The 22,544-nt window shown below is 41.8% G+C and overlaps 1 protein-coding gene across 4 annotated transcripts in view; it reads right to left on the bottom strand.

The window, feature by feature from the left end:
- Positions 1–21,884, bottom strand: part of DDHD1 (DDHD domain containing 1) — a 70,394-nt gene extending 48,510 nt beyond the window's left edge. For 3 of the 4 annotated variants that reach the window (XR_003991097.1, XR_003991098.1, XM_030484046.1), the window contains exons 1-3: positions 21,114–21,884; positions 7,756–7,932; positions 1,619–1,717 (exon numbers count right to left, since the gene is read on the bottom strand). Coding sequence is in view for 2 of the 4 variants with exons in the window: in XM_030484046.1 (XP_030339906.1) it covers positions 1,619–1,717; positions 7,756–7,932; positions 21,114–21,837 (1,000 nt within the window). In the remaining 2 variants the exon portion in view is untranslated. The remainder of the gene's footprint in view (positions 1–1,618; positions 1,718–7,755; positions 7,933–21,113) is intronic. The other variant, XM_030484047.1, reaches the window with a different exon arrangement.
- Positions 21,885–22,544: the final 660 nt, after the last annotated feature.

Here is a 22,544-nt window from a genome sequence, read left to right as displayed (position 1 = left end):
GAGGAAAGCATCTTTTAAGTGCTAATTGCTGATATTACCTCCATCTCCGTCATTCCAGTCAGGCTAAAGACCAGAGAAGGGATACGTACCATATGAAAACCTTTTTCTGCCTTCTTTTTTCCAGGTATTTTTAAATTAATATGCTCTGCAATCAGTAAGCAGTAGTTTCTGCACTAAAGCCTGCCACATCATACAGATAGCTGACAGCATAACTTGCCTGCTATTGTTCTTTCTTAAACAACTCTGAAGTTCTGGTATGTAAACCTGGTATGTAAATCTACAGCTGGTATGTACAGCTGTAGATTTTAAAACCTTTTCTAATTTGTTTAAAAAACAAACACAAAGCCATTAAAAAGGCTATTGCTCTTAATTAAAAAGGGCTGTTTAACACTGCTGTCATTTTGTATCGTACTTCACCACCTCTCAGTTCATCAATGTCATTATTTGTTACATAAGCATCTACTTTTAATATTTTAATTCAAGCATATTCATCACCACAACTGAAAAACTTGGAGAACAAAAAACGATGCAAAATAAATTCAAAATTACAATCACAAAATAAAAGGCAGAAGTCTTTTCTTACTGCTCAAAAAAGTAGTTACACTTATTCAGATTTAACAGATTTGAGTTCGATGTGTGAGAAGAGGCAGGAAAAAGTTTACTATTTACTATTACAACATCTTGATTTCAGGCATTTTCATTTGGAACCAATTATAGAAAAATGTAATTAAAAGAAGTCAAAAGGCAAACGTTTATGCGTGTCAAAATAAATTCTCATACTTTACAGTATCCCTAGGAGCTAAAGGAATGTATGGTATGACAAGAACAACTCTAAACCTACTATGTACATTTACATTTTTCATCAAGGGTGCAGTTTTCAGCAGTTTAGTTCCATCAAGTCAGTAAAAGTTTAATCTCAGTGGCAGAGAAAGACCAGTGACAAGTACTTCTGAGCCTTCCGCAATCATTAGTGGCTCCTGTAAGATCTACTCCCACTTTCTGAAACAAATTTGTAAAACATCAGCTGCTGCAAAGTTCAAAGTTGTTTTTTGCAACGTTGCAGCCTTATCATGCATTCTGTACAGCCTTCCCTTTTTATATGATATGTCCAAAGTCTCATTTCATTCCAGTACTCATACAAAAGCTGCAGAAAAATACAATTTACAACATATAATTAAAGATGCATGCATTATAAAAAAAAGTGGCAAACAAAACATTACCTAGTATAAACCCTCCGTTCCTTCTTTGGCATAATTTATCTTATACCAGGCCTGCTGCTGTTCTAAAAATCTGCTTTTAGTTTATTGACATAGCCAAACCACATCTAAAGAGTATAAGAAACAAAAGTTTACAGTTTTCATCACAGTCACAAACAATTATAATCAGGTTTACTGCATGATACTGTTGGCATCTACCTTCCCCTAGGATTCACAACACTCCTACTTTTCTTCTAGGATTTATGATGCTTTTTCCTTCCCTTTTGAAGGAAGTGGCATGAATACAGCTCAAGAAATTGAAGCATGTAAATCTAATGCACTTAACTGATATAAGCAAACTAGAATTTAAAGCTTTGTAAGCCAGGAGTACGACAAAAAGAAGAAATCTACAATTACTGTACCTTCGGAATGCTTTCGCTTAAGACATGCAGCATCTGAATTCTTATATCCTCTCCATTTGAACAAAGAAGGGAGGGAGGAAGAAGGTAGGTAGTAGAGAACTAAAAGTAAAAACACTGAGTTTCAAAGTAAAATTTTTAAAAGGGTTGTTATTTTTTCATTATTATAAAAAAAAAAAGGCACACTTTCTGAAAAAGCACATACACTTAAAAAACTGGTTTTGTAGCAAAAGTGTCAGGTCACATTAGCCAAATTCAAATTCTTCAACTCTTCATAAACAGTTATGACATCATAACAAGGCCGAAGGTGTCAGTAAAAGACATCTGAGACACAGCATCATCAGATTCACCAAGTGCCTCTACACTTACACATACAAAAGCATAATCACTCTACTTGGTGTAAGGTAGAACAGAGTAACTCTTCTTAAGTATACACTAAACGTTTGGGAAACAAAAGTGAACAACTCAATTTTAAGCACAGCTCTATTGTTTTCCCCAAAGAGTATAAGAGAATCACTGAAAGTTAGATTAGACAAAATATCTCACTATTACCCTGTTCTCTAAGTCCTCAGAAAGCTGCCTTCCATAGTGAAGTGCCACGGTATGCACACTCTGCCCACAGAGCGAGAGAAAAAAATCAACACTGAAGTAGTGACTTTGACCCTCCATCAAGCAGCTCTTGGTCTGAACATCACTGGTTAAATATTGTTAGCAAAACATCTAGATCATTAAGCATCTGCTACGATCTCAGTTCATGGTCTTGTTTTATCTTACAATGGCCTTGATATTACTGAAATCTCTTGAGAATGCTGCTCCTTTGATAGACTGCTTTAGATGGGTCCACTGTCTGCCTAAGTAGGCATAAAAAGCAGTTGCTAAATCTTATGTTATTCTGTAAGTTTTAAGTTTATTGACTGCTAAAAAAGTATTCTGATATCCTTCTTATATCTCCTTCAAAACGGTTTCAGCTGAAATATTGTTTCCTATAATATGAAGCTGAAATATGCTTCATAAGTGTTATAACCTAGGTTTTTCTCAACATATTTATAGAATTATTTTACAGTAGTAATATATTTAAGTGTAATCACTGGGTATATGCAATACAAGAAAAGTCATGAATACACAGAGATAAAACCCATTCTCAGTGTGATAAAATGAACACCACAGATATTTCCACATTTTAAGGGTTGAAGTTTGCACCAATCATTTAAAATTTGGAACCTAAGAATTTAGATCAGAATGTCACCTGACATCTTGTGCTGGTATTAATTTATGTATGTTAAGTTTGAAGAAAGAATTGTTTTTAAGAAGGACAAGCAAAGCCAATATGCAAGAAGGCCTAGCGTTACCTGGATGAAGGAAAAAGAATTGTACTCAACAAATGAATTTAAGGGCCCAGAAACCTCCCAATATTGTCTACCTGTCAATAGAGCGGCAGAACAACAAATGAGACTTGGAAGCCCACATACACTATTACACCAGAGCAGCATCTCATTTAGGGCTTTAAGGTGTCATCAGAGCTGACCGTTTTTAGCATGGATCTGAGTGGCAAATGCCAAGCTCTATTCCTCAATACAACTACACATCACAGGATGGTTTGCATTAAACCTTAAAGAGCATCTAGTTCTAAACCCCTGCCATGGGCAGGGACACCTCCCATGATAACTCTCATTTTGCTCAGAAATATTATGTAAAATATTACATCTAGTGACAAGCCAGAACATGCCTTCTGATATGCAGATTTGCATTTGTGCAAATTTGTGATTTGCTCAAATGCAGGCTGCAGACATTTGGTTTCACAAGAAAGCAGCCGAAATGCAGCCAAACCCCTAATTCCTCAGCCTAAGTGTGGTTTCCTCCTGTAGCTGTATTGGTTAAAAGACAGAATAGCAACATCCTTTCCTGTATCTATCAACAATAAAATGAACTACTTAACCTGAAAAATATATATGTGGAATTTGGCCAGGATCAAAGCAGAGTCTGGGCTGATGAGATGTGAAAGAGAGTGTGGTCAAGTTATTGAGGAGACAGGTGATGCCCTTGCAATGTTTGCTTGCACCAGAACTTCAGCAGCATTCCTCTGCCCTGGTTTTAGGGACCCTGGGAAGCAGAGCTCTCTGCAGAGTCAATGAAGAGAGAGCAAGGCTCATGGGCACAGCATCCGTCCCTGACACGCATGGATTCTGCCTGGTCTGTGGTGGTCTGAGGCATCGGCTGTCGCATGCAAATACCTCCTGCGCATGCTGCATTTCAGAGACTGCCAGTCAGGATAGCCGACCTTTTACATGTTGCATATGCCAACACATTCAGAATCAAGCATCCCTCCAGAAATCTCAGAAATTTGACTGATTTTTATAGCAGCATATAGAGCTGGGAACCATGTCTGCAAACTCCTACAGGACATAACCTTCTCAGAGACAAATGCAGGTCAACTGGATATGGCAAATCCAAAGGTCACATTAACCTAAGAAATAAAGTGCCTCATTTCTGTGTTCTGCCGTAACAATTTACCTGATGAGAAAGCCATGCCACCGCTGAGACCAAAAGCTCAACAGACCACTAAAGAGGATCAGACACCATGGGAAGTCAGCGGACATCAGGCACCATGAACACGTTTAATTTTGCAAGGCATGAAATTAAATACTTTGTAAGGATGATAGCCAAAATACCACTACAGATCTCCCAGCAGAGGGATCTCCCACTGAAGCAGTGGTCTCCAGGCTACCCCATAGAAAACAGAACTTGAGAAATCTTCACCTAAATACTGTCATATGCTTCCTGTTACCTTCAGCATTTACAGCTTCACATGCTCCCAAACAGCACTGAAAGGTAGCATGGGTATTATGTTACTTACAGGCCACAGGCTGGAGATTCTACTCGGAAAGATTTTGCATTTTCAAGAGAAGGCTTGCTTGGGTTGAGAGTTTCATAATGGGACATTTATTCATCAATATCCTATCACCAACAAAAGCCCTGAATGAGGCTTAGTAATTTCACATTTTTTTCACATTTTATTCATCCCCCCCAGTAGAGAACAATCAGCCGTTACAATTATCTCCCCAGGGAAGTGGTGAATTCCCCGACACTGGACACTTTTTAAGATTCAGTTGGAGAGGGTGCTGGGACATCTAGTCTAGGCCATGCTTTGCTTAGGAAGGTTGGCCCAGATGGTCCTTGAGGTCCTTTCCAACCTGGTATTCAACGATTCTATGATATCCTGTTACCATACTGCAACCCAGAAGCAGAACTAATAAAGCAGATCACTGGAGTGGGAAATGTGTTTTCTAGATGCAAGCATACTCTCCTAACCTGTAATTAAAGATACAAGGAAAGAAAATGGACATTGCATGCTGAGCAGCTTCACAGATAATGTACATAGTGCTTGCTGTCATTTTTTGCATAGATCGACTCATCTGCGTGGATTACTCCACACATAGTTGGGAAGCAGCACCACTTGCCCTGTTCTGAAAGAGGTCGACTCCATTGCCAGCAATGCACTAGGCAGGCTACTCAAAAGCTGAGCAGTAAACTTGCTAGTTTACTGCAAGTAAACTCCTAGTAAACTCGCTAGCAATTCTGTTTCCTTCACAAAAAGATTTCAGAGGACAATACAATAAATAAATAAAAAAAAAAATTAAATTGCAAATAAATTGTGAACTGAGTCTTAGAGACTAAGCTTCAGGCTATCATACGTTGCCCTGAGTTAGCAGGCTGAGAAAGAGAAAATAACCCAGAACGGGAGCAGCAAAGTTGAACCTGCTCCTAACTTCTCAGCCTACTGCCACCGTTTAGAGTACGGCTGGGGTCAAATCAAGAGCTGACAGGTTTGCCTACTGCATATCAACACGATGCTTGTTGACAAGCAAATTTTTTGTTATTCATGATGCAAACTGGCATGTTCATATAAAAAAGTAATTATGCCCGAGTATTAAGAGACTGTTACAGCAGATTGTATTAATTTTGCTAAGGAATTAGATGAGGTGGCTGGTTTTTCATCATTTACAATGCTTTATCATAGCACTGAACAGTCGCTTCGTTTCCCAATGATATTCTATTCTAACTTTCACTAATCTTAAATAACAGCTAACTGTAGACCTTGATGGGACCAAAACACGCTTCGTAAAGGATGCAATTACAACAAATTGTAGCATTTAAGAAATTTATAAATGGAATTCAGCACTTCTCCAACTAATTATGTTTACTTCACCAGCAATAATGCAAGTTGTAAAGCTTATCCCCGTGCCATGTGCAGATGGCATTCACAGATGCCAGCCAATCAGAGATCTATTGAGAGGCACATTACAATGAGAAAACCATTTTTCACATTTACTGTTAGCTAGAATTTTCCTGCAACTCTCCTATTACTACCAAAAAAATCTACTGGACATTATTGATGAGTTGACACGTATTCCATTTTGAAGTGACTGCAGGCATAGCTTGGGTTTGTTAGTTCTGCATTTTTAAAAATAAACCTTTAGTTTTAGAAAAAGCACTGGTGTCTGAATTTGGAGTTTCCTTCTCTGATCTTTTATGTTTCCATAAATTTCAGGATTGTATCTTTTTCATCTCTCTCCCCAACCTCTCCAAACTCAACTCTGAAAATTTCTGCTCCACAGACGAGACATTTTCTAAAACAAACCCTGAATTCTCTTCCTTACTTGATAAGGAGAATCCAAGTACAACTGAAGCCATCCTTCCTTCCTGCAGAAATTAAGTTATCAAAGGCTGGAAGCACTCAGCAGCCATAAAGATGTGCTTTCCATCTACATTACTACAAACAGCACTGCTCTCACAGTGAGTGCGCAGCTGTACTACCAAAGCTGAGGTCTGCACCAGTACACTAAAACAATGAATCAGTACAAGCAGACAGAAATATACGTAAAAGTGCCTTTCAAAAGGGCAGTTGTACTATCACACCATTTTATGCACCTACCTGACAGAGCTGTTAAAGCAGAAGACTGTACTGCAGGCTTGGCCAGGGGAAAAGATCTTTTAAAGTAGCAGAAATAGAAAATAAATATTCACAGATTTTTTGCTAGCTTTGAGGGGAGTTAGAAACTTTACTACTGTCTGTACTGTTGAAAAATCTATCTAAGTCAGCAAATGATATTCTGGTTTTCCTTACAGTAATTACAGAAGTACCTCGAATACTGCCTTGCTTCCAATTAACAAGCTTTTACTTGTGTGGTCATGCAGTTCACTTGCCATACTCGTGGCCAAAACACAGCCACTTCTACACTCTGTAACTGCTTTGTACAAATTTGTAGTTTCAAGAGTTTAAAAACAAAGTTGCTTTATAAAGAATAACACAACCATAACTATTGTGAGGCTCTGTACTTGCAGCTCTTGGCTTGTAGATTGTTCACCAAGTGACAACCAACAAAAAAAAGTGAAGTGTGAAAGCAAAAAATACTGACCTTCTGCTGTGCTATGCATACCCTGAGCAACCAATTCAATTGTGTATATTAAATAATACATCAGTAATTTCAGAAGGCTGTTATTAAAAACATTAAATGTATTTGGCTGAGATTTCCAGATAACTAACTGAATGTCCTCAGCCTAGTCATTAAAATGTAAGGACTCCCATACAGAATGAAAATGCCCCAAGATTTACTATAGTTGAAAACTACTTTAATAAATTCACATACTGAACAAGAACAGAAAATGAAATGTGACCTGTAAAACTGATACCCCTTTTAGGGCAGAATTAGGAACGCTGGCCAGACAGCTAATGCCCAGTTTGCATTTGGACACTGACTCTTCTTCTACTATCAAGAGATTTCAGTTTGAAGTGAGATTTCAAACACAGACAAAAGATAGAAAGCAAAATGGGAGCAAGAAGTTCTTCAGCCATTAATATCATTTTTACAGTGTTCATCAAATGTACTACAGCAGGAAAACCTACAACATCAAGATATGCTGAAGAATGGGAGGCTAAATTGTTGCCTGTAACAATGTTCTCCACCATGTAGGATGGAAAACAGATCACATTAAGAAAACCAGACCACAACCGTCTAGGCAGCATACTATAAAATAGTAAAATAGTAAAATAGTAATCTAAACAAGTATAAAATAGTAATCTAAACAAGTGTAAAATAGTAATCTAAACAAGTGTAAAATAGTAATCTAAACAATCTTACCCTCCTTCCTGTCAACAGGTTTTGTCTGTTCTTCTATATCAAAGCTCTCTTGCAGTTGCTGGCCTTTGAAGCAGTTGAGATGCTCCTGTTCTATTAAGTTACCTTCCTCCTCTTCCAGAGGTTGCCATGTGCCATCAATAAACCACTGTCCACGCATCACAGGGATCTTTTCCGATTCTGAAATCAAGAGACTTTTTTTATTATTTTTTTTTTTTAATGCAACAAATCAAACTGACAGCAGATAAGAGGGAAAGGGAACTCTGTTTGGTGTTTTGATGAAAATGTTACACTCCTGCTGCTGGGACCTCTAACAAGGTAACCACAAATGGCTTGACAAGCACCACCACCTTTTCCATGGGGCTGAAATGAGTAGTGAAATAAGTGTTAATTTGTAAACACCTGAGCTAATGGGGACAAATCTTCAGAGTGTGTGTGAGGATGTGAGCAATGGACAGAAAGATGCAGATTCTGTAAAATTAATTAAGTTCAAACAACAGTCCAGCTTTAATAGGAAATAATCCTCTCTTCCTTGTTGTCCTGAATTTTCAAAAAATTAGGAACTTTGTGAGACTCATGCTGCTCTATAAAATTTGACTGATAACTTTGAAACCAACAGTTGTTCTCGAGAGAATGCAGAATGAGGAGGAGATACAAAACCCCTCACACTTACCTTGACTGCACAGGGCCTTGTTTCCTTTGGGAACTGCACTTACAATAACCCAAAGTACACATCAATTAGCACAAAGGGTGAATTTAAAGATGAAAGTTTTTTTTACTAAAATCAGTCTTTCACCGAGGGCTGTTTTCAGTCAGTGTCATTCTAGTTTCAGTTTCAGCACTCCAAATGAGGAAGCTGGGTGCCCAGTGCTTGCTGTTCACACAACAAAAGACAAGCCTATGAAAAATGTATCCTGGCACTTCTTCTTCATCAAACTGTGCTTGATGCCCACACTAACTACTGGGGCTGTAGGGAGCAAGAATTCTCCTCTTACACCCATCCCTGCAAGCAAACCAAGAAAATAACATCCACTGTAGCTCAGCTCAGAATTTCTCCTCCTACATCTGGAAAAGAAAAGGAGAAATACCATGTGTGCCTGTGCTCCACAAGCCTGTAAGACCCCAACCTTCAGCCTCATGGGACCAGCACAGATAGAGGTCTACTGAGACCCCAGAGCAGTCGGACCATGGAGCTTCAGAGCCCACTAATATGTGTTGCTGTAAACTGCAGATGTATAGAGAGACTCGTCCAAATGCAAATGTCGCATGTGTGCGGATTCTAACCGCATAATTTTAGCTCTCCAAAGCAGCTAAGAATTCAACCACAAAAGAAGATGCTCAATAAAGGAGATGGGAGCAGGGGGGAGAAATAGGCTTTACTCCTCAAAAATCTGTTCATACCTGGAAACGGGAAAAAAAACTGGTAAGGAGAGCTTGGGAAAGAAACAATACATGTAAAGAAACAGTAAACTAAAATGAGGTAAAAAAGCAAACAGGAAACAATAGAGAGCATTTAGAGTTACTGATCTATTCCCAGACCAGTACAAAGGCAGCTGGGCAAGGTGACCCAGCCCAGGGCAGTGGTTTTTAGCCCAGGCACACCACCGTTAGCACAGCCACCAGCTCATGTTGTGGAAGCATCTGCTTCACAGAGCACTAAGCACCACACTGAGACTGGGCATGTCCCACTAACCTTGACGGCAGATCAGAAGTCTTTGTGCTGCTCTCCACTACAGACATGACACTAGCGCTCATTGTGTCTGTGGACACTAGTATACACCAGAAGTATTTTTCATACTGTTTGCAGATAAGAACGTAATTGAGAATTGCAAGCACCTCCATAGTTTACTTGGAACCTCTGAACTACTCTGAATTCTTCATCCCTCAGGTCATTTTACCCACAAGCTATGAAAGTAAAAGGAAAATCTTGCAATAAAATCCCCCTACAGGGCAAGCAACACTCAAAGCGATCCAAAGCCTATTTTGAAACCTTTCCCATAACAGATTTACAGAAAAACACTGTGTCCACAGTACTAGAAATCATGATAAGCTTTGAACACACCACATTTGTAACAGAAGGAGAGCACACTTGCAGGTGATGGCATCCTTAAGCTGGGCCTTGAAACAGCCTGAAGCAATCAGCAAGGAAAGGTCAACAGCAGTGAAGCTCTCAGTGGGGAGGGAAGCAGATGCCAGAAGCAAATGATCCGGAGCAAGGAGCCCAGATTACCACTGAACTTCCCTCACTTGGTGCTGGCACACATGCTTGCCCAGTTACCCGAGTGTTCTCGTGACTGGGAATCCTGCAGGCAACCTTCTAAAACAATGCCTCTGTGCACACACAGCACAAGGCAGAGTGTGAATTTCCCAAAACAGTGGCTCCAAGCAGCACCAGCCTCCCTCATCCCAACTTCCCGCACATCCCAGTTTTCTTTGTCAGACATCTGGCATGCTGGCTCATCCCTCCCAAATCCTCCAAAGCCTCATTCAAACTCTTTGATCCTCCTGGATCCTCAGCTCTGCCTGTGTAGAACACAGACAACTTGGGTTGTCTTGGTCTGTCCAAAATGCAGACAGAAGTAGTGGATCTTACCCGGTTCTGCCATTCAGTTTCTGTCTGCAATGGTAAAATAGCCATTTCAGATAAAAGCCAATTGTTATGCACTTGTTATACCCTTATATTTTGTATGTTGATGATCCATCAGATGAATAAAGAGGTTGGATTGTTCAAAGGGCATGGTTATTTAATGAAAATTAATCCCAAATATATTGGAAGAACAAAAGGTCTGAGTGGCTTTAAACTCCACAACTTAATAGTCACTATAAATGACATAGATTCATCTGTCTATGAAAATTTAAGCTAACTTTTAAGTCTACAACCCACCAATGAAGTGTGAAACATGTATTTAGTTTTCATGAAATGAAAGTTAACCACATCAATGTTAGTTGTCACCACATACAGTAGCCTCTCATCGTGCACTTGTCTCAACCTTTGCTGTACTCCCCTACATTTCACACCTGTCAGATTTCTGCATTTTTCAGCAGCGCTAATACACACAGATCCAGTTAGGCTGCCCTTACAAACAAAGCACTGTCTGCAGGAAGAAATGAAATGCACATAATATGTGAGCTTAGATAAAGGGTCCCATTGTGGCTGAAGCAATGACACAACTACGTCAGATGTTAATCCTTACTGGGAAAATCTGTATGCAATTCCTTAATTCTTGACTAGGCGTTCTGATGAGACTCCATTCATTGAATCCATAAAAAGATATTTTTCTGAAATAATAATAATATGAATACTATTTTGTACTCCAAACTAAATGAACACAAGACACCTCTTTACAGTTTTGAAGGGCTTTAAGATTTTCACATGGGAATTTCCACCTACAGATTTCTAAAATTCTAAATATAAAGCATTAAAATAAACATTTTCAGGCTCTTTTTGCCTGAGAGAAACTTTCCCATAGCGGTTCTTTACAAGGGTAGGCTGTAGCACTCAAACACAAGATGGGCAGTGCCTTTTCCACAAAGGTTCAGCCAGGAAAAATTGGCATGTTTGAAATAAAAAAAATTATTGTAAAGTCTTTACAGGACCGGTTAGTTTGGGAATAAACTAATATATCTGGCTCTGGGTCTGGAAAGGGCATTTATATGGAAATACATCACTTTCAGATCGAAAGACAGATTATTACGGAACTTTGTTTCCAAACCAGGGATTTAAAACGTGAGGGAATTCTGTTTTCCAAAACTCAGTGGGATTTTAGGGGGACCCAAAAGTTGGGGGTTTTTGTCCCCTTCTTTGAACTGCTGTACACTATGTGTGCAGCCACAGCACCCTGGTCTACAAGCCTGTCTTATTTCACATTGCCAGCTGGATGGCAGGTTTGATCACTGTGCTGCTGGGAAACCTCAAGAGAACACCGACTGGTAAGGGAAACAAGTAAATGACATTTCCTTCCATCAGAAGCACGGTTTGATTTTAAGAAAACTGAACAGTGTCTTTCAGAACTGAAATAAATTTGTGATCGCAGCTCGCAAAGAACCATTTTATCTTTCTCATGAGAGAGGAGGTTTGGTAAAATGGGAAAGAATACTTTTCAATTAACATCTGAATTTTCAAAACTGAGCAATGATAGCTCTGAATGGACTCTTCATTAGGGACTGTAGTGATAGGACAAGGGGTAACAGGTTCAAACTTAAACAGGGGAAGTTTAGGTTAGATGTAAGGAAGAAGTTCTTCCCTGTGAGGGGTGTGAGGGTGGTGAAGCAGCGGAACGGGTTGCCCAGAGAAGCTGGGAATGCTCCATCCCTGGCAGCGTTTAAGGCCAGGCTGAACAGAGTGTTGGGTTTAGTGTGTGGCGTCCCTGCCCATGGCAGGGGGATTGGAACTTGATGATCTTAAGGTCCTTTCCAACCCAAACCATTTTATGATTCTATTTCATTAGAAGCAGGCAATGGTGGATTTCAGTCCAAGTCAAAGCTGAACTTGAATCACGACGATGATGACAACCTACTGATCTTAAAAGTCACCAGTTCCAAAAGCAAGTGGCAACTTGATTCAAGAGAACTTGATGCAAACTATTACAGTAATCATTATTAAAAAGTGATGAACCAAAATTGCCATTTTAGGACCCAATTTCACTCACTCCCATCCATCTTCAAAAAATTCATATATCTCCTGTATATTCAGATGATTTTAGAAAGCTTAAACTACGTTCTTTCAATTATTTTTGTTTTGTGGGAGAATTAAATACACTGATATTTAGATCATGTTGTAATTTAAGGTTTGGGGGTTTTTTTTCCAAATCTATAAACACAAAGTATTATTTATCTTTGTCCCTGTAATCTTGATCCCCAAGAAAGGATTTGCCTTGATTTTTTTACTGCCTTAAGTCTTACGCCATATAATCTGCAATTGGCAGTGCTTCAGACCAAAAGATACCAACATATCTGGCCAGTTGTACACTTGCATGGTTTATTTATGCAGGAATTCCTAAATAAATTTGAATGGCGGGAATTAGAAGCTAATGAAAGGCACTTTATTTTAATTAGTCATACATATTTTACCACTTTTAGAGAAAATCAGCTTAAGAGAACTAAACTGCAACAAAGGATTTATTTTTACACAAAAAAGGCCTTTTTTTCCTGAAAATCCACATAATAAGAATACAAGTGCTGTAATTACATTGATGAGACAAGAACATGAGTGATTTGCATTATGATAATCACCTAAATACTCTGAATAACAACAAATTATGTTAAAATAAAAACTGCATGCAACATGTAGTATACACATGTATGGTATTTTATAGATCTATACTCCAGTTACTCCTTTTTTGTGAGGATCTTTAAACTGTGGGATCACATCCAATATAAACTGCACAAAAAAAGCTAACTAATCCATCAGAACACAGTATGAAAAGCAATAACTCTGCAGAATTTGCCTTAATTTTTCTTCTTGTGCTACTACATCAATGCTATCATTTGTTTCCTGCCACCACATTGGTTCAAATGGTGTATACCTAAATGTAAATATTATATAGCTCACAAACCCCTCTTTCACCTTACTTGATTCAGAACTAGGAAACTGCTGCAAAACTAAGATGGTACTGAAATAATAACTAAAGGTTAACAAACAGACCTTAAACAAGCAGCCAAAAGAAGGTCTGCTTCAGAAATACCAACACCAGCTACCATGCAACTTGGAAGACAAACAGGATAAAATCGTAAGAGAGCGAGATTCAATAAAGTTCTGTCTCATTGCTTCAAAGCTGAGGTCTTGTTCAGAAGGCTTGATGGCAAAGTTAAGGCATTTCTGGCACTATTCACTCATCAGTCTCAAGACAGCTATAACAGTTCACCCACAAATGAGATCTAAAAGTTCAATACAACATTCAAAAGCTCAGAAATTTAAATTAAAGCTGGTGTTTTCTTGAGATTGACAACCCCAATTTCCCAGCTCTCCAAGACAAAAGCCAAGAGGTTGGACAAGAAACACAAGCTCCTAAAATGCCATTGGCTCAAGATGATTTTCAGTGTAGTAATTTCAGATTCCTGCTTTTCAGTGTGGTAACTTCTGTTCCTTAAATTTCACTTCCTTATTACTACAGTTGCAAACAATTTTCAGTGCATGAGGATAACATCTGCACAAGCTGAAGGTAACCATGAAGCTTACCATATGTGGTATCTCAAGCTGAAAGTTATCCAAATAATGAAGAGAAGTGCCCACACATTTACCAAGGGAAAAAAATATCCAGGGCAAAAACAGTCTTCCCCCTGAACATGCCAAAAGCCTGCTAAAAATGATGAGTATCATACATCTCGGAGCACAGCACTCCTACCAACTGCAATACATACAAGAACCTGTGTGTTGACATGAGCCACTGAAATAAATGTATTCCACAACAATATCAAGGATACTCCTAGAGACTTTTTAAAAATTTGCTATCCATTCCTATTGTATCAGGCCTAAAATTATATTTTGGGTATATTAATTACTGTACAGCCTGTAAGACTTTTCACTAGTGAAAACACCATTAAGTATAACGATGGGTATTACTCAACCTCTGCATCAGTGTTCCTCCTACCCACCGGCAGCTATGGCTACTATAGCCTCTATAGCAATAATGATTTGCAGATTCCATTTTTGCCAATGCAAATGCACGGTGTGCAGTTTTGCAGGACAAGATCTGTTCCTCTTACTTAGTTACCTCACGGTTGGGTTTGTAGTGTGTTGTAAAGGGCAAAAAAAAAACAACCCTCAAACAAAACAGGAAAGAAAAACTCATGAGATCAGGAAGCTTTATTATGAGAGTAGGTGGCTACAGAAACCGATCATGAGATTGAATATTCCTGTGTTTTAATTGTCAGTGACATGATCATGCATGCTGGGTGAACAAACAGATGTTATAATAAAATAACCCCAAACTAACACAGCCACAAAGCTGTGGCTGCCCCATTCCTGGCAGTGTTCAAGGCCAGGGTGGATGGGGCTTGGAGTAACCCGGTCCAACAAATGGAAGGCATCCCTGCCTATGGCAGGGGGTTGGGACAAGGTTATCTTTAAGGTCCCTTCTAACCCAAACCATTCTATGACATGATTATTTCATGTTTGCTCAGTAACATAACAGACTTTTTGACTTTTTTTTTTAATAGCTTAATGTTACACAGCTTTCTAGCTATTACTCAACATATTACTTCAAAACAGAGCAGATTACTAACACTTTAATAAATGGAGCCACTCATTTAATCACAGCCTGGATTACTTTCCTTTGTTTAACAAACACAAACACATAAAATCTCATTCTGCTCTTTCAAAAGGAACAACACAACCTGAAGAGGAGTTCAAGGGTGAAATCCTGGCCTCAGAAAACTTAACAGAGCTACATGAAATTACAGAGCCAGACATTTTTCTTTTTTTAATTCTGAGATGAAAACAGATTTAATTCACTGACCAGTAAAGGATATTATGTTCCTGGTCCACCAAGTAATTCTAAATTGCATTATTGAAGCAATTTAAAAAATACAGGTAGAAGTTACTTTTGAGTTTCACCGAGACTAAGCACATTCTTTCCAGACTCTGATCTATAGAGCAGCTACACATGCAAGCCTCTGTGTTTGCTTCAATGTTAGATACACCAATGGAAGAACACATGCTTTGCTCCACTGCAAATGTGAAATTGCCTGTTTTACCAAGACTGCCTGAAGTATTCAAGCAACAGCTTGTAACTGTTTTTCCCTGACCCATTTTTAATTGGTTTACATTATGAACTGAGCAATCCAAAAGAATAACGAAAGGCTGATCTTTGGGGCTGGTTCAGATGTCAAACAGAAGGAACCTCTCAAAAAGAGATAAACGTCCTCAAAGTCATCTCTCAACTCAATTGCTATCTATTACCCCAAAAGATAGCACATACTGTTTTTCAAGAAGGATTTTGCTGGTTTAAGATAGTAGTTCAATTAACACCTCTACAATTGCTCTTTATGCAGACCTGAACTTGATGGTCCAAGTCAAAATCCTAAAGCTCACCTTACTAGCCACATCAATGATGAGCAGGAAATGCTCACCAACAAACCTTGGACTGCAGGAACATGAAATAAGGTTGGGGTTTTAAGTTTAGAGCTTTATTTTTACTGAATTCTTAAAATTGTTTACCAAATTTCAATATTAGTACACTAAAGTGAAGCACTTCCACCACCGGTGTTGGCTGGAGTCAGTAAGCTGCAGGAGCCAGTCCCTTATCAGCTATTTTCTCATGGGGAAAAACTTGCATTTTTTGAAACTGCATTAGGTGAAAGCTAAACCAACCCACAAAAGAGCAACTGTGCACATGACAAACATGTGAGCACCTCCTAAAAGGTAAGCATGTGCTCAAATCCCATTGAAAGTCACAGGACGTTTGCACAATCACACCCTCAGCTCAGTGTGTGTGTTCTCCTGGCAGGTGCTCATCAATCGGTCTTTGTTAGCAAGCTCTCACCAGCACTGAGCAGCAAAGGTCAGGTACATATCACTTGAGCAAGTAGGTTCCTATACGGGAATATCTCTTCTATAAAAAAGAAGAGCAAGAGTTTTCCTGTGCATACCTCAGACCTACCACTAACAACCAAGGTGAAGATATCCAAGGACACAACAACGTCTTTTCTAAACCTCTTCTCCCTTCTCCTCTGCAGGGCCTTTTTTTCTTCACTCTCCTAACCTCACTTCCTTTTTCCATCTACTCCACCCCAACTCCTGATTCCCCTACACTTTCAGCCCCAGATGTCACTTCTTTCTTCAAATTTTTTACCCAATGTGGTAAATATGGTATACCCCCCATTCTGAGATGAAAAGAGATTTAATTCATTATTCTATTTTCTTTCATCTTAAATATCACTGCCTGGGATCCCAGTTGCATCTCTTATTCCCTTCATCTCACAACTCACTAAACATGCTATCTACAACACTTACAATCTCTGAAGCTTCTCCCCTCCAGCTCCACACAAGGCACACCCTAGAAGAGCTTCGGCTACTTGCAACCCACCAAACTGCTCATACCACACTAGTGATCTTTTCTCTGACCAACATTCAAATCCACTACTTCATTTTGACTTTTTTTAACCTTAGAGATACCACTGAGAGAATATATCATGCTTATTTTAATTTCTTGCACTTCCATTTAGTTCTTTTACTTACTAACTTACAATGTCAGCTCTTACAGATTCTTGACAAACTCCTCAGAGCAAAAGGGAGTTTTGCCCAAGGTCTCTCTTTGCCGTCAGTGTAGTTTTCTTCGCCAGACAGCATCTCCCCCTCACACATGCAGAAATTCACCTGTCATCTATCTTCAATCTAGCTGTCACCTCCAAATTGCATTCCATCCTATTTCTTCAATATTTCCAGTCGAATCGGTATTCAAACCTGAACTAAGTCACAATAGAAATCCTGATCCTTCTCATCCTACAAACGTTTTCTGCTTTCTCAGTTACAGTAGATAACATCCTGTCACCCACAACTTATAAACCAAATATTCCCTGCATCTCTGCCTTTGTCCTTGTTGACCACATCCAGCAGGAAACGTGTTGGACCACACTGAAGGGCAAGCACAACTTGCTTCCTAAGCTAAGCCCATCCTTAGCTACTCTGCTGTAGCTGACACCATCCACTGGAGAGTGATTCTGTGATTCTGGTATCATTTACAGAAGGAAGACAACAGATTCATTTTGCTTAAGTAATGCTTGTAAACCAAACACATAAAAGCTGAGGACACAGAAGAAACTCTCCCTCAAAGATACATCAGAGTGCTGACACCTCCTACATGTTCTAGCAAAAGCATCCTAAATGTCACAAGTTTCTACTGAAAGAAGAAAAAGTACAAGAGACCATAAATATAACCAGAACATACATACAAAGAAATGTAATTTGTGACTTAATACAATGGAGTACTGCAAATCTAAAAATTGTTCCACCTATATGTGTTAGGCCTTCTGGTAAGGAAGGAGTTGGCTAAAACTAAGCTACAAAATACTTTTGGAAGGGTGGTATGGTAAGAATAGAAGCAAAAAGGTAAAACCCAGGAAATATTTTGAATAGCAAAATTAACACTTCATCTCGCCAAATAAATTAGTGGTATTTTATCTGCAAAACAACACCACACCTGGAGAGAACAACAAGAAAATAGTATGCAGGAATTCAGCCTTCAATCAAAGGTCCTTTACATAAATGAAATTGTACCAACCAACTTCAAAGACTGCCCAACACACCAAAAGCAATGTTCTAAGCATATGTAAAGCAACTAAAAACTTGTTCTGCTGCTAAGAACAAATGCAAGCCACAAGCATGCTGATAAACTCTTTATTCCAAACCCTTAATTTTCATCTTCCTGATGTATCTGTTTTAATACTATTTCTGTTCCAGAATACAAACCAAACCCCATAAACTAAACACAGACTCAGAAGCAGTATCAGACATTGATTAAAACAGTCAGGCCTCAAGTTCTAGTGGGGCCTCAAGATGGATTTAGGGTTGCCAGCCTGTAGAGTGTCAACATACAAATTTATGCTGTCACCTCCACAGAAGGCACAAGCACCCAATGCTCCTGCACAAGGCAGACAGCTGAGAAGCACCTTACAGCTCCAAAATGTTTATTTTTAACCTTGACAGTGCAGCCCAAAGAACCAACCCCAGTGCCTGAGGAACAAAAGGCTTAGTATCTTACTGCTAATGTCTACCTCCTACATCAAAACAAGCCCACGATAAAACAAAATCTGCTAAGAAAATAGCCTTTTGTAATCATCTGGTGCCACATATCAACTACTATACTCCAAGGCCTCTCAGTAATCTTGACCAACTCTAAGTTCAGTGGGCAGATAACAGTGCCCTGGCATTCACATCTCATTCTGCACAAGCTCAACCTGCAGGAGCTTTTCACAAGGTGCCAAGGACTGCCTCTACTTCCAGTTTACAAAGCAGCTCTCAGAGAGCTTACAAAAGAAAATATAGGGTCTTCGATATTTCTTTCAGTCCAAGCCTAAAGGCACCTGAAACGGTTTTTAAAAGCTGCCCAATTCCAGCCTGAGCACACAAATTGTAAAATTAAGACCCAGTGGTCCACTCTGCATTCACAGGTATTTTCATGATAAGGTCAATAAAATATCTGTTATATCAGATCTTACATCTTTACTCAGGGATAGTCCTACTGATTTTTTTTTAATGCAACAAGAGGTATCTTACTTAATAGACTTCTGCAACTTGACAATGTAACCATCAAAAAGCAAAGGAAAAGCAAACAGCAGACAGGGCAATAGCTGCATGGAACAAACTCACAAGCCAAGGCACAGGAGAGAGTCACCCAGAAGCCCACAGGCTGTGGATTTAACAGACTCACTCACGACTTTGACAACTAGGCTGAGTAACTCTATAGAAAAATGGTTGTAAAGCAGCCCTCTTCAACGGGGAGGGCAGAAAAGGGCCGGGTAATCTAAGACGACGCAAACAGAAGACCCTTGTATAAATTATCAACCATTGTTACATCCACAGAAGACAAGAAGGAGCCTAACTCCAAGTTACTCGCTTATCTGGAAGCCTACACTAGTAATTTTAGTCCTCTTGCGCCGTCTTTGCTACATCCTGTTCTTTGCTACATGCTATTAGTTCTACAATACTAATTAAATAAATCCCAGAGGTCACAAAGTAAGGATAAAATTCTCAGTAATTAATCTGCCTAAATTGTAACTCAGTCTGATATTCCTGATGTTACAAATGAATCCTGTGATGTGCTTAAGATGTCTGAAGATGTGGAGTGAAAAAATATTTCAGTACATGCCAAGGTATAATCAACATTTGCCTGTCATTAAGATGCCACAAGAGCTGAAGAACTGTCAGCATATTCAGTATTGAAAGAGCGAGATAGCAGCCTTCCCTAAAGTATGGCACGTATGTGAAAAAGAACAACAAAACGGGCAAGAACAACAAAGATAAAAGCTTTTGACCTTTGCTCCAAACTGAAAACATGAATCAGCAAAACTGGAGAGCAGTTTCTGTACTCTTTAACATGCACTTCAGCATATTTTAAGTCAGATGCACTCATTACACCTTCATGCTTGTGCGATGGAGAGCAAGATTCTCCTCCCTTACTCATGGGCTTTGCTAGGGTGAGATCTGGTTTGCCACCACCAGCTCCCTTACATGCTACAGCAGACCAATGTAGTAGCTACCCTTTGGACCCAAAATTACACATATACTATCAAGTGGGAATCATTTGGGAATATAATAACTGCTACACCAAGGCCTTCAAAAGCACAGATCAGAGTGAATCCTTAGGATCTGACCTTGCTGTTTTCTCAGGTCTGGATGCAGCAGTTGGGAAAGAATGGGAGAAAGACAAAAGAACACAGGGAACAGAAGCAAGGAAATGTGCAAATGAAGAAGGAGTTAAACCAGAAGCCACTGACAGAGCTTTGAAACACCAAAAGTTTATCTTAGTCTTATGAAGGAGCAGACTTGCTAATAAGAAAAGACTTGAGCGCTCCCCTTAATCAGCTTTCGAGGACTAGGAAACATCCCCATCATTAGTCTTCTCAGGACCATGAGTTTATTTCTCCCCTGCCTAGCACTCCTTCTGGTGCTAACCTCTGGGAATCTCTCCTTCCAAGCACCGAAATCATCTCTGCACAGTGTAGGCTGTCATTTGAAACATCTGCTCCTCAGGCTTAATGAGACTGAATCAGCTTCCAAAATGGACAAGGCACAGGGTCAAGAAATTAAACCTTTAAGCTGCTGACGAGCACAGCCTCTTGCTCCCATTCCTGGCAGCAATCCTGCCTCACCTGACAGCTCTGCTCACTTGTCCCCCTCTCTCCCTGCCTGGGAGGGTGAGGGGTACCCAGTGCCTCTCCCTCCCTGTGTGTGTGTGGTGGGGTGTCCAGTGCCCCCTCTCTCAAGCACATGCTTAGGGATGCCCATGCCGCGTCCCCTATGAGTGTGCCTGAGAGGGTTGGATGCTCAGTGCTGCTATCCTCCCCCAACACAAAGTATTCCTAAGACTTGGAAGGGAAATTCTCAGTCTCTTCTCCCTCAGGTGTGTGTTGGGAGATGGGCACCCAGGGTCCCTATATCCCTCATGTTCAAGTGTGCACGGGCAGCAAGCAGTGTCTGGTCCCCCGTTACCCATGTGGGTGTGCTGGAGGGGCATGGAGGGTTGACCTGGTTGACCCCACGGAGGGGGAGCCCAGTGTAGGGTCTCTGTGAGCACGGGGGATGCCCGGTGGCCCTTTTCGGGGAGGGCGGGACGCGAGAGGTTGCCCGGCCGCCCCTCGACGGTCTCGGTGCGAGGACACCGGTATCCCCTGGTCCCCGCGGGGGGCACGACTGCACTCACGGTTCCAGTAGACGGGGTAGCACTCCGCGTTGGCCACGTCCACCTCATAGAGCCCGCTCCGCACGCACACCGGCTCCACTGCCGCCGCCTCGCCCTCCCGCGGCTCGGGTCCGAGGGCGCGGTAGGCCAGCTCGATCCGCAGCGAGTCGTAGCCGATGAAAGGCTTCCACGGCTTCCGGTCCTCCCGGTAGAACCAGCGCACATCCTCGGCACTCAGCTCCCGCACCACCTCATAGCGGGGCCGGCCGCCGCCCGGCCGCCTTCTCTCGGGCAGCGCGGCCGCCGCGAGGTAGAAGCCGCTGCCGCCGCTCTCGCTGCTCGCCAGCCCCGCTCCCTCGCCCTCGCTGTACTCGCCGCCCGTGCCCGTGGAGTAGCGTAGCGAGGCTCCGGACTCGGCCGAGTCGAAACCGCCGCCGCCGCCGGCCTCATCGCTCAGGCTGGGCTCCCGCGGCAGAGCGGCCGCGGCATCCAACTCCCCCTCGGAAGAGGAGGTAGAGAGCGCGGCGAGTGCCGGTGCTAAGCACTGCTGGGGGCGGCGGGACGGCTGGGCGACGGGACGCTGCAAACCGCGGCTCGCCGCCGCCGCCTCCTCCTCCTCCATCATCGCCGCCGCCGCTTCCTCCTCTCCGCCGCGCGGCTGTTCGTAGCAAGCGGCGCCGTGGGCGCTGGGTTCGCCGGGCAGGTCCCAGGCGCCGTGCCGCGAGGCGGGATCGGGATAATCCATGCCGCAGCGCCCCCGGCACCGCCGTGCCGTGCCGGCCTGCGGCTGCCGCAACGGCCGCCGGGGGCGGTGCCACACCGTCACGCGCGCCACGCCGTTACCGGGGGCGGGGCGGCGGCTCGAGGCCTGCGGGCTCGCGGCCTCAGGGGCGCCGAGGGGGTGGGGGGGGGCGCGAAGGGCGCCCTCAGACACCGGGAGCGTCGTGTCCGTGCGTGACACGGTGGGGCTCGGCCTGTGTGCCTGTGGGAGACACCCTTGGTCACCTCCTATAACCCTGCCCGGCTGTGAGACACCCTCGGACACAGCCCGCAGCCACATCGGCGTGTGTGAGGCACCCCCAGACACAGCCGCCGGCTCCGCGTATGACCAGCACCTCGGGCTGCAACTGTGTGTGTGAGACCCCTAAACCCCAGCCTGCTGCCTCGTGGCGATGAGTGTTGCCCACAAACACAGCCTGCAGCCCTCTGGGTAGGTGAGACATGCAGATTGATGCACTGAAGTGCAATCTGAGGCCCGGTGTGTGTGACAAACACTAAAGCACCACCTGTGGCCTCACGGGTAGACCAGACACTCTGAAACATACCCTGCAGCCCAGTGTGTGAGTGATGGGCACCCCCAAAACACAAACCACAGCTTGGTGTGCTTATGGCAGGCACTCCTAAAACAACCCTCTGTGGCTGTGGCCAGCACTCACAAGACACAAACTGTGG

Source organism: Strigops habroptila, chromosome 4, assembly GCF_004027225.2.
Source record: "Strigops habroptila isolate Jane chromosome 4, bStrHab1.2.pri, whole genome shotgun sequence".
NCBI classification, from domain to species: domain Eukaryota; kingdom Metazoa; phylum Chordata; class Aves; order Psittaciformes; family Psittacidae; genus Strigops; species Strigops habroptila.
The sequence above is the reverse complement of the archived record's forward strand: the minus strand, read 5'-3'. Positions and strand labels throughout refer to the sequence as shown.